Source organism: Apus apus, chromosome 4 (assembly GCF_020740795.1).
Source record: "Apus apus isolate bApuApu2 chromosome 4, bApuApu2.pri.cur, whole genome shotgun sequence".
Lineage (NCBI taxonomy): Eukaryota > Metazoa > Chordata > Aves > Apodiformes > Apodidae > Apus > Apus apus.
In genome coordinates, this window is record NC_067285.1 from 36,410,705 (window position 1) to 36,427,521 (window position 16,817).

The window sequence follows — 16,817 nt, forward strand, 5'->3', positions numbered from 1 at the left end:
TATTATTTTTTTTTATGTCAGCCTGTCCTTTGTTGTTCTGGACAGAGGCTGCATTTACAATGAGTGTTCCTGAAGCTGGAAAATCAATGATACAGCTCCTTTCAGTCTGGAAGATTTTTTGGAAAGCCCTTTATCTGACTTCACAGATGAATAAGAAGAATAGGCAGGAAGGGAAGCCATGCCTGTCTTTGGTACAGTTCTGCAGCTTAAAGAGGAAACAAACCACAACTTCGTAAGATTGTAGCTTTCTTGATTTCACAGCCATTGTATATTTCCAGTCTGAGACATCTCAGGGTCACCTGGAGGTGTCCAGCTCACCAGCCAGCCCTGTTGGATGTGTAGTCTTTGAACCAGTGCACCTGTTTGGGGGATAAGGTTTTTTTTTGCCACTGGCCTTTATCATTCTTCCTTGGTAAAACACTTGATTGACAGAACTGGGCACATATTTTTGACTTGTTAGCTATTCTGAAGGGTAATATCAATTTTCGTGACCAGAGGTTGATCAACACTGGTGACCAGATGATACACTGAGGACAGTAAGAACCAATGATATTCTGTCAGCCGGGTTTAATTTTTAATTGCTAGTGTTTGGCATATTAAGGAGAATAATCCTCAGGGACAGGAGTTCGGGGAGAACGTGCCATGCACGTTAAAAACTGATGGCAGTGATTTGACACAAATGAACTGTAGCTCAGCTAAATATGCACCACAGTAATTTATTTACCACCAAAGGACAGAAATGTTAAAGCAGGACAGTCCTGCTGTCCTCTTCTGTAAGTCCTAACACATGAATGTAAGCAAATTCCCCCCAGGTGATGACATAGCAGTGGGGTGTTACTGACCCTGGAGGCACTGAAGGTAGTTTGGAATAGCTGAAGATCTGGACTGTTGTTTGTTTAAAGTATATGAAAGTGAGAAATACCATCAAGTAGGTGACAAAGAGCAGTTGTTAGTGCTACAGAGTGTTTAGGGAACATGGCAGCAGAGGATACAGATGTTATGTGAGCAGTGAATGAAATGCAGAGGTGTGCCTTCACGGCTAGCCCTGGACAGCTGAAGGGGAGTGTGAGAGACATTGGTGCCCGGTTTTGAGTGCTCTGCTTGGAGAATGGAGCCTCAGATGGGTGCTAAGCTCCTTCCATAGAGCACAGGCACGTTAGAGTGGGGCCCTAGCCAGCCAACAGGTTAATCACAGATCTGCTGAATGCCAAGCAGAATAGTCAGCACATGTGTGCATTAGACTGATCAGCAGAGGCAAGTGGGAATTCCTAGTGTCTTGCTTTAGAGATGCTTTGAAAATGCATTGCCTAGGACCACTGTCTTCATGGCAGGCACCTACACTCTCCTTCAAAGACACGTCTGGGTGTATTCATAGGTTTCAGCATGCAGCAGGAGAAAGCTGGAGTGGTGGTAGTGCCTCCTCTCCTCTCTTTGCCTCTTGTTATGAGAAGCCTTTCTGGGATGCTAGAGGCTTAGGCTGCTTTCCCTCCCTAGCTGAAGGACTCAAACCTTTAACTCTGTTTCCATGTAATACATCTTAACTAACAGGAAGGAGGCTGGTCAGAGCTCTGACAAACTTGAAGCGTATCTGTGGACATCTTCCTAGCCAGGAAATTGCTATAAAGGCAACAAGCTACAACATATATATATAAATAGATGAGGGCATCAAGAAGGCAGGGAGACCTTTTTTCACTTGTGCCCTGTGACAGGATGAGGGGCAATGGATTCAAACTCCAGCACAAGAAGTTCCACCTCAACATGAGGAAGAACTTCTTTCCTGTGAGGGTGACAGAGCCCTGGGACAGGCTGCCCAGTGAGGCTGTGGAGGCTTCTTCTCTGATGACGTTCAAGACCTGTCTGGATGCCTTTCTGAGTGATCTGCCCTAGTTGTTTGTTTTTTTTGGTCCTGCTCTGTCAGGGGGGTTGGACTCAATGATTTTCAGAGGTCCCTTCCAACTCCTAATACCCTGTCATTCTGTGAAGCTGCAGCACCTGGAAAGCTCAGGGACATGCAAGGTGAACCAGTTCTGTACCTGCAGTTTCGGGCTGGAACTGTTAAGCAGGGGGATATATTTCTAGTAGCATGACAGAAGTCTAAAGTACAGAACTTCCCACTCTAATCCTTCAGAGGGCTTCCTAAGAGATCCCATTTTTGTGGCATACCTACGCTCTTGCTCCCATTGCCCTTTTGCTAAAGTCCAAGTGCTCTTGTTTGACCTCTCTCACTGTTCCTTGGGGCACACCAGGACCAATTTTCCACCAGCGTCTTAGTGACTGTTTAAAACAGGAATTTGCTGGGAAAAGTAAGCTTGTTTGCTCTGATCTCATTATTATTTACTGGAGAACTGTTTTGAAATGGATTTAAGACTGGTTGGTTCTACTCTGTGAATGACTTTTACTTTCACCATTCATAAATGTCTTATTCTCCCATAGGTCAGGCATAGGAACGTGGGTGTTTACAGAGGGAAATTACAGTCAAAGTGGACAAAGTTTCTGGGTGGCACTAGAAGCCTGCAAGGGTCATGTTTACCCTGTATATTGCACAAAGGTGTTAGCTCATTTTGCTTGCATTTCTTCCTCAATAAAACCCTGTACCACTGGAGTATTACCACCAAATTAGTAAAGCTTGCCTTCACATCAAGGTCTGCATTGCATTCAGCACTTCAGGGAGTTAAACAGATGCTGCTGAGCTGGAGAAGATTCTCTGTGGCTCTGCCTAGGAATGATTTGGAAAAGCAGGGAGGCAGGAAGCACCATTTCCGTTCAGGAGCCCTCATCCTCAGCAGTTGGCAGCACGTCACTCGAGAGCAAACACTCTGCCTGGGCCACAAGTGCAGTTGCTTCAGAGTGATCTGCCAGTGGAGAGTGGGGGAAACTGGCTGTGCATGGTTGTTGACACTGCAGGTTTTTGATGGCCACAGGAGAACTGGAGAATGCTGAGTTCATTATTCAAAGTCCTGAGGTCTTGTCTCTGCCCCTTACACCAGTTTGCATTTGGTCATCCAGCTTTGTCATACTGGTCTTTGGGAAAAGTCTGCTGAAAGGGATGTAGCAGATCAGTGAAACTGGGCAAGAGGATTCATTTCTATTCCATGGACATTTCAACATGAATGGCTGGTGAGGGTACAAAAATAATAATTATTCATTGGCGCTAGAGAATCTCTTTGAAATCAGCTGTAGCAATTCTTTGACTTTTATGAAGACTTAGCAGTGAAGCTACCCTGAGGCATTTAATAAATATAATAACCATAAATGTTAACTAACTCTGGAGGAAAGTATTTGAGGAAAGTATTTAAAATAGTTTTTGAAAGCTGGTAGTTTATTTCAAACTAATGGCTGATAGTTTCCACTATCTTCTTTTTTTATTATTTTTTATTTTAAAAGTAAAAACTAGCAGGGCTGAAATTACTTTGTTTCTTTTTCTGAGCCAGCCTGTTTAGATGTTTGTGCTATTGGCAAATCTGTATTTATTTGGAGCTAGTTTTGACATTTAATAGTGTCACAAAGTATTTTATATTAATTCACCAGATATTTTAAAAACCACAAAACCTTTTCTCTGTTCAGCAAGAGTACCTTACTGTAAACTTGCCTTAAGGGAAAGAATATTCTTAGCTATCAGCATCAAAATGTTAGTTGTTTTGAGATTTTTAACCTGGTACAATCTCATTTGCACAGTACTGATATATGTGTTTTATCAGTTCAGAGAAAGAAATGTATATCTGTTAAGAAAATAATTGTGGCTTTAAAAGATGCCTGATGATGAGGGCAGGTCTAATAAGAGGTCTAATTTGAAATATCTAAGCCTGAATTTTTCTGCTGTCATTTGACAAGTAATGCAGACTATTCCCCTGTCAACATTAAACTCTTGCCCAGAATAAAAGCTAAATTTTTTTTCATCATCTGCAATAAAAGCTTTTCAGACCTAATCAGCCCTTCAGAGACTGCCCACTGTCTTCAGCAAATCCCAGCTTTGCTCTGCATTGTCAAATTAATATGAATGATATGAGACTCCAAATTGAAATGCTCAGCACCTGCCTGTGATTTCTCTGCAGATAAGGCAAATTTGAATTTTGCAACAGCAGGAGAATGGGTTTGGTGTAGAAAGGAGGTGGTGAATGTTCCTGTCCTGTTGTTCCTCCTAGTCTCTCAAAAGCAAAGGTGACAGCAACAGTGATGGACACCTAAGTGGTAGAAAAAAAAATCACACCACTGAAGTCAACCTTAATAAATCATCATCTGTAGCAAAGGCTGCAGGTATTTTCCCTACTGTGTTACTTTTTGACTGTGGAAGGGCTCATTCAGTGTTGTTCCTGGGAACAGATCATTAGGCTGTGGCTTTTGACTTCTAAAGGACAAGTCATAAATAAATATGCAAGTGTTAGATGGTCAGTGAAGACAGTGTGGGTGCAAAGAAATAGAATAGATGAAAGATGAGATTGGAAGAGGCTGGTTTACAGTAGCAGTGTTTTTCCGAAGTGATTTACAGACTTTTAACATACATATATTAAAGTGCCATGAGTGAGCACGATGCAGTTCCAAAAAGCAGCCACAAGGAGTTAGGAGTAAGTGCTTCTTAAATTAAGCACTGTTTGATTGATGTGTTGGAGAGGTAGATTTTAAAGGCTTTTTGCTTTCCTTGAAAACACTTCTCCATCAAATCTCCATGCAGTAAATTATTTGCAGGTCAGTGTAACTTAGTATGTGGGTGTCTGTGACTGAATGAGTCCGTGAGTCAGCAGGAAGGTGTGGAATTTTCTTAATTGAACTCTACAAACCTTATGCCTAGAACATGAAGCCATAATTAGAATGTAACTGTTGCTAATTGGATTGGTTATGAAAATCCATGATTTCTGGCTACTCTTAACAGTTACTGAATCAAAACGGAGTATCTAGGCTAGATTCAAATGTTCCCAAGCAGGTATTTCTTTGTTTTTATTTTGAGCTATGGATTTTGAAGTGGTCAAAAAAAAAATAAAAAAACAACTGGTCCTGAAAGTAGAAGAGATCTCTGAGAGTTATTCCCTCAGATCCTCAGTGAAATGTGAAGTAAAACATAGAAACTAGAGCCTCTTACTAAGGGCCAGAGCAGGGTTTGAGGGGCTTTCAGGAGGAAATGGCAGTTAAAGTTCTTATCAGTTTCTCCTTTCCTTTCTTTTCTACCTTGAATTCACTTTTCCTCAGTGACTGAGAATGCAAGTCATGTTTCAGAAGTTACTGTTACATTTGTTTTAAACACTCTTATTTGAATTATCATTCTGGTATCTGAAATCTGGTAAATTTTGGTTTCATGTGTTTTAGATAATATCCTAAATCAACATATATTGTCCTTTGGTTTATTGTATCCATCCACAGGATAGTTTTTATTTATTTTACAGTTTTGAAATAGTTACGTGGTATCTGATTTCTCAAACTGCTTAGTGCATTCTGTAGTTACCCTGCCTCTCCCAGAAGAGCTTGCATCTAATTCCAGGTACACTACATGTGAAGGGTAAGAAAAAACTAGGCAGAAAGCAACAGAACCAGGCCAAGGGAGCCAGAGGAAATTATGGTGGTAACTAGAACCACGGTTGTACAGCTGCCAAGGAGAAACTTGAGTACAGCTTCAATTCTTTCTAAGGAAATGGTGTACCTCAGTAAAATCAAACCTTTCAGTTTTACAAACATTGCAATTGAAATCGCTGAGGGAATTGATCACACTTTCTGTTTAGCATCTGAACAATCCTTTTAAAGTGTAAGTACTTGTGTTTAAAATACTATGTTGGGCAGAAATCTCTGAAAGAAGAGAGGGAGGTAGCTTTTAAATGAGCTGGCAAGAGTTGAACAGTTTTGAACAGACTGAGAAGGAGCAGAGAGGGGTGAGGCAGCACAGCCTCTGTGCACCCTGAGCCAACAGGCTGGTACCATGAGCTAGGATGCTGCAGGTGGGCAGTGTGCACATCCCAGCTGGAGTTTTCTTTCCAGGAGGTTTTTCCCAGAAGGGGAGTTTATTTTCCCCACTGACTCTTTTGTGTTGAAGGCAGTATTCTGACCAAAAGACAGTCAAAAATAGTAAAAGGTGCAAGCAGATGCCCTGTGTGAGGTGTGTAACTTTGCAAGGGTTTCATGTGGCTGGGAAACCACAGAAAGCTGGAGGTGCCAAAGAAGCCCTTTTAGTAACTAAGGGAAATGTGATAATATCCTGTAGAAAAATATTTAATTCCTTCTTTGCTTTAGCTCACAAGTGTATAGGCAGCTTTGGTTTCTTTCAGAGATGTTTTCAAGTCTGTCCAGAGAGAGAGATGGAGTCCCCAGAGCCTGGACCAAGCTGGTGGCTGACTCTTCTGAATTTCCTTAGCACAGCCAGCATCTCTTGCCAGCTCTTCTCTGGGCAAATAGCTCTGTAGCTGAAAAAGTCTGCAGCCCGTCTCAGGGGTGGTACAGATGCACACATCCCTCAATTCAATGTTGCTGAGAGTCCTCAGGACTGTTTCTGTTACTTCCCCTCTTGGTGCTCAGTTTGAGAGCTCAGCTCTCAGGGAATGACAACTGGCCCACCCAAAAGCAGAGCTGCCTTAAATGCTTGAGGAGCAGGAAGTGACAATGTCTGGAACCAGTGTCTAGACACCACTTGGGCCACCTGCCTGACTCACCAGTTCTGCATTTGGCAGGTGTATGGAGACAGAGCTGAAATTGCTTTTAAACTTCCTCCCTCTTGCTGCTTTTTCTCTCTCCGTCTTGGCTTTTGATGTAACTTGATCTAAAAATAAATGTCAACTTGTGCATGGCCACAGAAAAAAGAAAAAAAACCAAAGAGAGGCCATGGTATCTTTGTTTCCTACACCAACTAGTGTGTTCTCTGAATTAAAACGGCAGGGACAGGCACTTCAGGAGCAGGAGAAAGGGAAGCAGAAGGACTCTTGTGGCTCTGGGGAATGATCAAGCCAAGTGTGCAGCAGAGCAGTGGTTTGGCTTGAAGCTCCAGAGGTCAAACTTGATCAGTCTCGAGACTGGGAAGGTTTTGGTGACAGGAGCAAACTTTAAACCTCTTATTTCCTGTTACCTACCAAAGTTTTCAAATCTGTGTTTTAAATGAGACAATTGCACATGGAGGGATTTGAAGGGTGGTTGTTGTGGTTTTTTTTCTTGGCAAAGGGGCTACCTGTGATGGTTCTCAGCAGGTCTGTACACATACCTCAGTTCCTGAAACACACCCGAAGTCATCCTTGGATACCAGAGGAGGTTTTCTTTCTTGAGAGCAGTTCATGCTTTACTGGTGTGGTGCTGAAAGAAGCCAAATGATCATGACTGGGTTCTCAAAGCTCATAACCCTCCAAATATTTTGAAAGGGGAGCAACATGAGCAGTCTGATAGGTGCTTAGTTTGTTTGCTTTGTGTATCAGGAGGTGAATATTCCCACAATTGATGCAACTTGAGGTGTTTTCTTTTCCCTCTATATGCATTTTTTGGTATACTTTATCACTGTAACAGCTGGAATATTTCTGCTGTGGGCAGTTCCCTTGCATATTCTGATTTTGTTGATTTGAAGTGTCAATAGAAACAGATGCAGAACACTAATTTTCACAAGCAATCAGCTTCCAGAGCTCCAGAACATACAATTTAATGGTTTATTTGGTCTCAGAATACTTGGTTAGGTTTTTGTTCAATGGAGCCCTTTTGTCAAATCAAGAGTAATAGTCCTTGTTCTTTTACAGCCACTCACTAAAAGAAAGATGCTAACAGATACTTAATTCGAGATTTCACAGATATTTAATTGGAGATGAAAGCATTTTCAGGCAGTCCATGGCTTGATCTTTAAAGAACTATTACTGCTGGATTTCATAGTGTCTGCCATAGAGATTTGTATTTGGGAAACATGCTGCTAATTCACTGAGTTCTTAAAGTAATTTTACCTCACGGCTTTAAAAGTTCGTGTTCTTTTTGTATTCAGTTTGTTGTAGTTATTAATTCAGAATTTCCAATTTCAGTAATTCAGAATTTCAGGCTGTGTAGCGTGTAACTCAGCAAGAGTTGAGTGACAGACTGAAGAACAAAATAATTCAAATGTTAGAGAATATGTAGATTAAATTAGGGTGACTATACATGAGGGCACCATTCACAGCCCATAGCTGGGATAAGACCCACCAAAGTCATTCAGCTGCCCTGTGATCTGCCCCCTCTTTATTGGTCACTTGACTTTGAGCTTGTTACAAAGAACATGTGCCACCACCTGGAAATTCTGATTTTAGCATCACTTTCCCTTTTTCTCATACAAGTCATTTTACAAAATCTGCCTCAGTGACCTCTTCATGCTGCAGATGATTCAGATTTGAGTTTAAATCTACAGATGGAGATAATTTACTATCACTTGTTTTACATTTTATCTCTGGCCTCAGTTTTCTTGCTTGAGTCAGAAAGTGGCATTGAGTACAAAGGGACTTGGTACATAAAGGACTGTATTCATTATGCCACTATTCCATCCTAGTATTTAGGGGTAAAATCCAGGTCCTTTACCAGGTGCATGTCTGGGATCCTCACAAGTAGATTGCAAATGAAAGCAAAATGGGTTTTTTCCTTCTCCTTCCTGGGCCAGCTCATTCTGGCTTTGTCCATCAGTTACCCATTTGGATAGTGGGAGTAATGACTCCCAGCTTCCTTTTGGATTCCTTTCAGGAATATGCATAAAAACACACAGAAGTTCTTGTTGTCTTGCACTTGTCACCATTTCTCCTGCTTTCACTGCAGTGCAGTTTCTCTGCAGCCTGGCTGTGCCTAGCTGAGAGTTATCTTGACAGTGCACATGTGCACCCTCCGTGGCCTCTTTGCCCAAGGCATCATCTAACAGGAACACTGGGGACATTTTTGGACCTGTCAGCTGTGCAACAAATTAATATAACTTCCCTAGAGCAAATGGAAACTTCAGGAATTAAGCAGCAATAAAAGAAATAATTGAAGCTGGATGAGCTTCCAATCCAAGTTTCGTGTTAGTCTTGAACTCTCAGGAAAACTGTGGTGTGAGAGACTGGACTTGGTTCCTGCCAAGCACAATCCATGCTCTGTGGTTTATTTGAGAATCTTATCTGCTATATGTGAGTTTTGCTGTCAACATAGGAATGCATCTAAATTAATTTAGAACAGAGGAGAAAGATGATTAATACATGAGATAATTAAAACTCACTTCTAAATAGATTTCCCCAGAAAACCTCTCTGGAGATTTTTCTAATTACATTGGTGCCAAAATACAGTAAATAAATTAAAAAAAAATCCCTATTTTTTATATTTTCAGAAATAACAACAGAAAGGTATACTTGATAGTCATATCAGGAACAATAACCTGATGAGATTTTTGTTTATTTAATAACAAATTACCTAGTGTGTGCAGGTTTAATGATGATGATAGCATTTAGTCTTCCAAGCAAATGTGAGGACCATTACTCTGAAACCAAATAGAGTGGAATTTCAGCAGGTAATTTCCTCTTAATTAGGATGTTGAAGAAAAATGACTGAATCAGAGAATGCCAAGGGAAAAGTTGTGTAATCACCTCTGTTATGCTCTGATCTCTGAGATTTCTCACTTTTTCAGGGTTTGCTCTCTCTCTTGTGCATGATGCCTTGAAGTTCTTTTAATCGTTAGGGTGGTGTTTTCATACATTACACAAGGACAAATACAGGCTGGGTGGAGAATGGGTCAAAAATGGCCCATAGGAGAAGGACCTGAGGGTGTTGGGTGATGAGAAGCTCACCAGGAGCTGGCACCATGTGCTGGAGCCCAGAAACCCACCATATCCTGGGCTGCATCACCAGCTGCATAGCCAGCAGGGCCAGGGAGGGGATTGTGCCCCTTTGCTCTCATGAGGCACCACGTGGAGAACTGTCTCCAGCTCTGGAGCCCCCAACATAAGAAGGACATGGAGCTGTTGGAGTGAGTCCAGAGGGGGCCATGAAGATGATCTGAGGGCTGAAGCAGATCTGCTCTGGAGACAGGCTGAGAGTTGGGGGTGTTCAACCTGGAGAAGAGAAGGCTTTGGGGAGACCTCCAGGAAAGCTGGGGAGAGACTTTTGACAAGGACATGGAGTAATGGGATGAGGGGGAATGGTTTCAAACTGAGAGAGGTGAAATTTAAACTAGACAGTAGGAGGAAATTCTTCCCTGTGAGGGTGGTGAGACCCTGGCCCAGGTTGCCCAGGGAAGCTGTGGCTGCCCCATCCCTGGCAGTGTTGAAGGGCAGGTTGGATGGGGCTTGGAGCAGCCTGGGCTGGTGGGAGGTGTCCCTGCCCATGCAGGGGGTTGGAACTAGATGATATTTATGGTCTCTTCCAACCCAAAACCAGTCAGTGATTCTCTGAAACTCCGTTAATGTCTCAGTTTCATCCATCCCAGTCTCACTCCTCTGTAAGTACAAGGTGTTAAGCACACAGTTTTACAAGGAGAAGGGCTTAGGTGGTCTGGCTGCCTTGTCCTGTGGCCTTAGTGTTACACTTAGGTGTTCTTGTGCTTCTGACAACTATAACATTGACACTATCCATTAAATTCTTACAAGCTCTCTATAGTCTTCTAATTCAAATAGATATTCTTCAGTGAAGGGTCGCTTTTTGTAGAATCCCAGACTAGTTTAGGATCCATGGCAGGTTTGCCTAAGCCACCCAGAGCTGTTTCCATGTAGCTTCCTCTGAAAGAGTGTGAATGTCACATAGGCTGGACTGTCCTGTACACAGAACTATGGTCTGCTGTTTCAGAAAAGATCATAACACACAACTTCCCATCTTCAGCAGCAGTGTAGCTGAGTAAGTGTTGGAGTTTTTGGAGCATGTAGAAATTTCTTGAACTTCAAAGGAGTTTGTATAACATGTTAAAAGATTCTTGCAAGGGGTATTAACCAGCCTTAAGCCATGCCTATCTTCTGTTAAAAAATGTAAGAAGTCATAGGCCAGACTCCTGCTTCTGTCTGTATTTAAGTAGATGGGTTTTTCAGCTCTCTTCTTTCCAAGCCTCTGGTCATGTTTTCTTACTGGATCTCCCAGATGTCCCTATAAGGTGTTTTTTTGGGGGGGGAAGTAAGAGAGTAACAAACCCAGTCATGAAGAAGACAAACAGCAAGTTCTGTTCATGGAGATCTGATGATGATGAACACCCACGTTGCACGTTAGTCCTTTACTGACTCAATGAGATGTGTGAAAATACCAAGGTGTGTAAGTTGCACTGTTCTTTCCTTGCAGGACACACCAGCCAGTCGGGTCCGGTACAAGGTGGATGTGGCCCAGTTCCCTTACAGTGCCAGCATTTTTGACGTGGAGGAAGACTCAGGCCGTGTAGTAACCCGGGTGAACCTGAATGAGCAGCCAAGCACAGTGTTTAAGGTACAAACTTGTAGAGCTGTGTATGGTCAGGAAATGCTGCCTGTGTTTGATGGCGTTCCTCTTACCTCTGTGTTTCACTGGATTGCTTTATATGGTTTAAAAAGATGTGATGTTTTTATGCTGTTGGTTTCTTTACCTCCTTAATTTCTTCCTGGCACGTTTTGTGCCTTTTTGATTTCAGAAATGTCTGTTGTGAACGTGATTGCTGCTGTTAGGAGGGCAGAGGAAGCAGGGAGACAGCTGAAGGAAACCCCATTTTGTTGAAAGTGACTGATCTCTTTGTTTTCAGCAGGGCTGTCAGTGCAGCAGTTTTGTGAGAACTTTGCAAGAACAGTGAAATATTTTGTAAAGAAAATTACTGTGGTGGTGGATACATTGGGACTTGCATTTCTAAGTGTTGTCATGTAAACACATTGGCTCTAAGGGGACTTCAATTGCTGTTCTGTTGCTACTGTTCCTGAAGGGTCTCAATTGCAGTTAGTGTGGAGTGGGTTATGATTTTATTAAAAATCATTGGGGCAGGTCTTCCCTCAGAAATCCAAGGGGGTAGTTAAAAATGAAAACTTAAGTAAGCCAAAATATATTAATGTATCTACAACATTTGGGGGTTTATATGTGATTTCTTTACTTGGAAACTGCCAACCTTCAGTATGGTCTTTGAGGTGTGTTTTGTTTCTTCTTTCTATTCTTTGTTTTTGAAATGAGGATTAAAGAGAGGTTTGTTTGCATATTTTTCCAGTATGAGGAAAAAGCTGGTTCACTGTTTCCCATTCTGAGTATCCCATCAAGCAGCACTACGAGTTTGAGCAGCATTGTAATCCTGTCATTGTTTTAGGAACTTGGGGCAGTGCTAATTTGAGTCCTTTTTAGTTTTTAACTAAGTAAAACTCAGAGATAATCATCTCTGGGTAAACACCACCAGCTTTTCTGCTGGTGCACTTTTGATTTTTACTTCTCTCTGGCCGTTTCCTGAAGTTGTGTTACTTCACACCACAGGTGATGTGCACACAGTCACAGAGCCACGCTTCTATATGAAGACTGCTCTACATTAGGGCAGACCAGGGGTAAATTGAGCAGAGTATTACTTCTCAGAGAATGTGGATGCTTAGGGAAGAAGCACAGAAATCAGTGATGTGGAAACTAAGTTGGTGCTTGAGTCTAGACCATTGGGCTTGTGTCTGTCACTGGATTTTCTGCTATTTTTTTCCAGTCAATTTTTAACATGTTCACACTTTCTGCAATTATGGTGTCTTGCACTGGTGAGCTCCCTAATATATTGGCTGGGGAAAAAAAAAAAAAAAACCTCCTTTCCTTTTAAGCTGTCTCTTCACTGACCTCTTCTGAGAATAGCTTGGACTCACAGAGATTAGCTGAAAACCCTTTGCTAGAATGAGGTGCTGACCTGCTCCATCTAGTGACCTTCTGAAATGAGGACAAATTTAGAGAGGGAAAGCTGGAAAACTGTCCATTACTCCATCTACAGTCTCATCCTTTTGCTAGCAGATAGCTTTCTTTCAGATGGAAGCTGAAAACAGGGGAACCTATTTGTCCCAGCAGACAAGCACAGATTAAATAAGCAAAGGAAAAAGATTAGAGAAGCCAAAGGCTTATAACAGGCCCCCTTTGGAGAAACATCTCCTGGTTTTGTCTGGTTTTTAATGTAGAGAGGATCTCTTGAGAGAGGATTTTGGGGGGGGCTAGGGTAGAAGTAATGCTATTTTGTTTTTATTTGCTATCAGGCAGTTTTAGATACTAAGCAACACAGAATTCTTACCTAGCACTTTTTGTTTTATTAGGAGTTACACGTGGTGTTTCAATAAGAAATACCTAAATATAGAACTGAACTATATACCAATAATGAAGCTGATACTAACTGTGAAATGCTAAGTGAGGACTGTCTGTGGTTAGATGGAGAAGGGAATCCCCTGGTGGTGTGTTTTGAAGAGGTATTTGTAGAAGCCTGTTGCATTTGAATTGCAGTTTACTGTGTTTCTGTAAGTTTTCTAGCAGGTGGTTCAACAGCTGTCACCTTTTTCCTCTAAGTTTTGTTCTTATACACGGCAGGATTTCCAGTGAAAGAAGATCTCATTCAACTTGTGAGACTCTGAAGATACAAGTGGGGTTGCAAGTCAAGATATAAAATGTTCTTCCCTATACTAAGAGAGTGGTTTTCTGTGTTGTTCACAGCTAGTTGTCATTGCGTATGATGATGGGGATCCTGTGAAGTTCAACACCACTACTGTAGAAATTGCTGTGCTGCAGCCTTCAGTGATCCCACGGTTTACACAGGATGAATACAGGTAAAACATCCATTCATTCCCATCACAACTCTCAGTTTTGAAACTGAAATAAGTTCCTGTTTCAATGCTAGTCTGTGAGCTGTGAAAATACTCTGTTGTGTGTGAAATTAATTGCAGGACTCTTTTGCAGCACTCCTGTTTGACAAAGTCAGGGAGGCAAAATCCTTTAGAGTTGCTTCTTTCTCTCAGCTGGAAGTGACTTGGCAGCCAGCCATTCCCTGATCACATCAGAGTGCTGCAGTTTGCCATCCTAACAGGTTGTCTCCAACTGGAAAGATCTGGGCTGTAGGTGACAAGGACATTGAGGAGAGGTTTGTTTGAAATTACCCTCTCAGAAGCTGTTGACAATGTCACTTGTGTGGATAAGAATAACTTTTGTGCGTTGAAAGTGTAGCTGGGATCACTGGGGCTCCAAGTTAGGTTTTCTCCAGTCACTTTAAGTGTGTTTTGAGCCTGTACACCATTCACGTGGGATGTGAGAGAATTCAGACTAGACCTCAGAAGTGCAGATGATAGTAGTTGTTATTGCTATAGAGTAATGATTTGATAATTTACCTTCAGACCATTTAGTAAAATAAACCAATTTTTCTTAAAATTAAGTAAAAAAAAAAAGAGTGCACAGGCTGATTTGTTTGTTAAATTTTGCTACAGAGGATGTGTTCATGACCACTTTCTGACATCCCAGTAATAAGAAGTAATAGGATGGATGCACACAGGCTCCCAGTAGCAAGAAGCTACAGCCTTGCTGCAATATGTGCTCTTGAGACAAATGCAGCAGCATAATCAGCATCAGAATATAATGGGGTTTGCACACAGATTTTTCAAAAGTCAGGTAGTGAGGTAATGTGGCAAAAGGCAGACCTTTAAATAAAAATGCTTCCATTTGGTTTTGTGATTTCAGCTGTCATGTGAACACATGCAATTTCTGTGTAATATTCAAAGACTTAACCTTCTGTGTTATTATTTTCAAGAAAAAAACTGAACAGGTCCTGTTTGTGTAGCTGTGAGGAGGAAAAAAAAGCACAGCTGTGTTTAACAGAAAGACATGACAATATGATACCTGTGAGACCCTTCCAAGATATTCCCCATTTGGGGTCAGTTAGAGAAAGTAATGGACATAGGGTCAGGAGCCAGCCAGGGAGCTGGAGCAGAGAAAGAGACTTCACTGCTAGGGATACAATTAGTAATGCACTTGGTATCCTTTTTGTTTATAACTTTATTCTGAATGACCTTCACCTTTCAGGAGCTTGTTCTTGAGTCTTGCCTGGTGACAAGTGAGACCCCGGGCAGTGTGTTCTGGGAGGGGCTGCAGGGCAGCCCCAGTGCTGGGCCACTCCAGCCTCAGGAGGGCTTGGGGCATAGTGTGACCCACCTCTGCGGTGTAGAAGAGGCATCTTGCAGGTCTCAGGTCAACCAACACAGCCTCTTTTTTGCAGGATAGTGAGAAGAGACGTTTTAGGGTTCAGGAGCACAGGCAGAGTTCACATTGCCTTCTGAAAAACCAGCTGAGCTCACACTCCCTGAGGCTGCCCCGAGCTCTGGTTTTATCCCAGGAGACAGGAACACTTATTTCACTACAATGAAGAAAGCTTCAAGTAAGAAGTGACTCATGTCCCCTAGTACCCTTAGATGACAACTGAATAACCCATGTTACCTTCTTGTGAACTCATCAGGATTAGGTGAACAGCCTAGTTTCTCTTGCCAATGAAATCGTGCTGCTCCATTCTTGGTAAATTCTCTGATGGGCATCATGGCACAAAAACCCTCTTCATCTTTTAGGGGCATTTTCTTCAATGTCAGAAATTAAATGAAAAGAACCCCAAGACTTTTCAGTTCAGCTCTGAGACTCTCAGACACTTTGGGGCAGGGCTAGTTTTGATTTCTAAGGTTTTCAGGGATTGTCACACTCTGTAAACTGCCGTTTGTGTTTGGTTCCTTGACAGTGATGGAAGCTGAAACTGGCAGGTTTCGTACAACCTTATTTTTCAGTTGACATGGTGTATCTTCAGGGTAAATATCAGCCCAGAGCAATGGTTGCAAAATGATAAACTGTTGGATGTGGAGACTAGACTCTCTGCAGGATTGAGAATTAATGGCTTAGAATGAATTTGTATTGATCTTTGCTTGCATAATTATCATCAGCTGGATTATTCCAGCATTTCCTAGCTGTTTTACAAATTTAAGGTCTGTGTATTTAGAATGTCACAGCTGAACAGTCCTACAGAATAAAGCTGCCTGTGCAGTTGCAGCAGGTATTACGAGTCAGAAATAAATGCAGGGAGTAGGAGAGAGGGAACGAGGTGGTGTGATCAAGAAGGCAGAGCTATGTTGGGCAGCCAGGGAGATAGTGCAGCTCTGCCCTCAGCTGCTGGCATGGCAGCTCTCTGCTCAGTCAGAAGTGCAGCAGCAACCTAGGGGCCCTGCTTGGGTCCTGTTGGTGCTGAGGGAGGCTTTGGTTGATAATCATCTGTGTCTCCAGGTGACTGCCACAGGAGGCAGCAGTCAAGTAGGTGAGAGTCAGAGATTTGCATTTTATTCACTGGCTCTCTCTGTGTGTCGTTCCATAATTTGGGGCAAATTCATTAGTCTTTTTTTCCCCCCACCTTCTTTGTTTGGATTGATACTTCTTGGATTGATACTTCTAAGTGCTGCTGTGCTGTACACATACAGCAGCAAAGGGAAGCTCAGAAAACCATAAAATACAACAAGGAGCAGTTGCTTTGTGACAAGAGCATGATAGAACATAGTTCCTGCCTGGCAACTGAGCTGGATGACTGCTAAAGTACATCAGCAGGATATCTGCTGCCACCAGCCAGCTCTTCTGGTGGGAACTGGCAAGCCAAGGACAGGCATTGTGGCAGCCAGGGGACACCATGCCTTAGGACACTCCTCCTCCACCCACTCACACCCTGCTAGAAGCAGAGCATCAGCCAGGTCTCCATGATCTGGCCCAGCAGCTTGTGAAGATGCCACCCCAGGGGCCTGCAGGCTGTAGTTGAGAAGGACCAGATGCTCCATGCCTAGTGCTCCTAGCACATGGCCATCTTCTGGGAACACCCAGAGGCTGCAGCTCCCATGGGTCTGGTTTTGGTGCGTCCTTAGGTGTGAGCCCAACCACCTTCACAACACTTACCTGGGGCTACAGGCCATTCTGGTGCTTCTAGCCTGAATCTTCCACCTGAA

The 16,817-nt window shown here is 42.5% G+C and overlaps 1 protein-coding gene across 4 annotated transcripts in view; it reads left to right on the top strand.

Annotated features, from left to right (window-relative positions):
- PCDH15 (protocadherin related 15) overlaps nt 1-16,817 on the top strand; it is a 455,276-nt gene that overhangs the window by 353,331 nt on the left and 85,128 nt on the right. For all 4 annotated transcript variants that reach the window (XM_051618391.1, XM_051618393.1, XM_051618392.1 and 1 more), the window contains 2 exons: nt 11,194-11,334; nt 13,522-13,634. In XM_051618391.1, the coding sequence (XP_051474351.1) occupies nt 11,194-11,334; nt 13,522-13,634 (254 nt within the window). The remainder of the gene's footprint in view (nt 1-11,193; nt 11,335-13,521; nt 13,635-16,817) is intronic.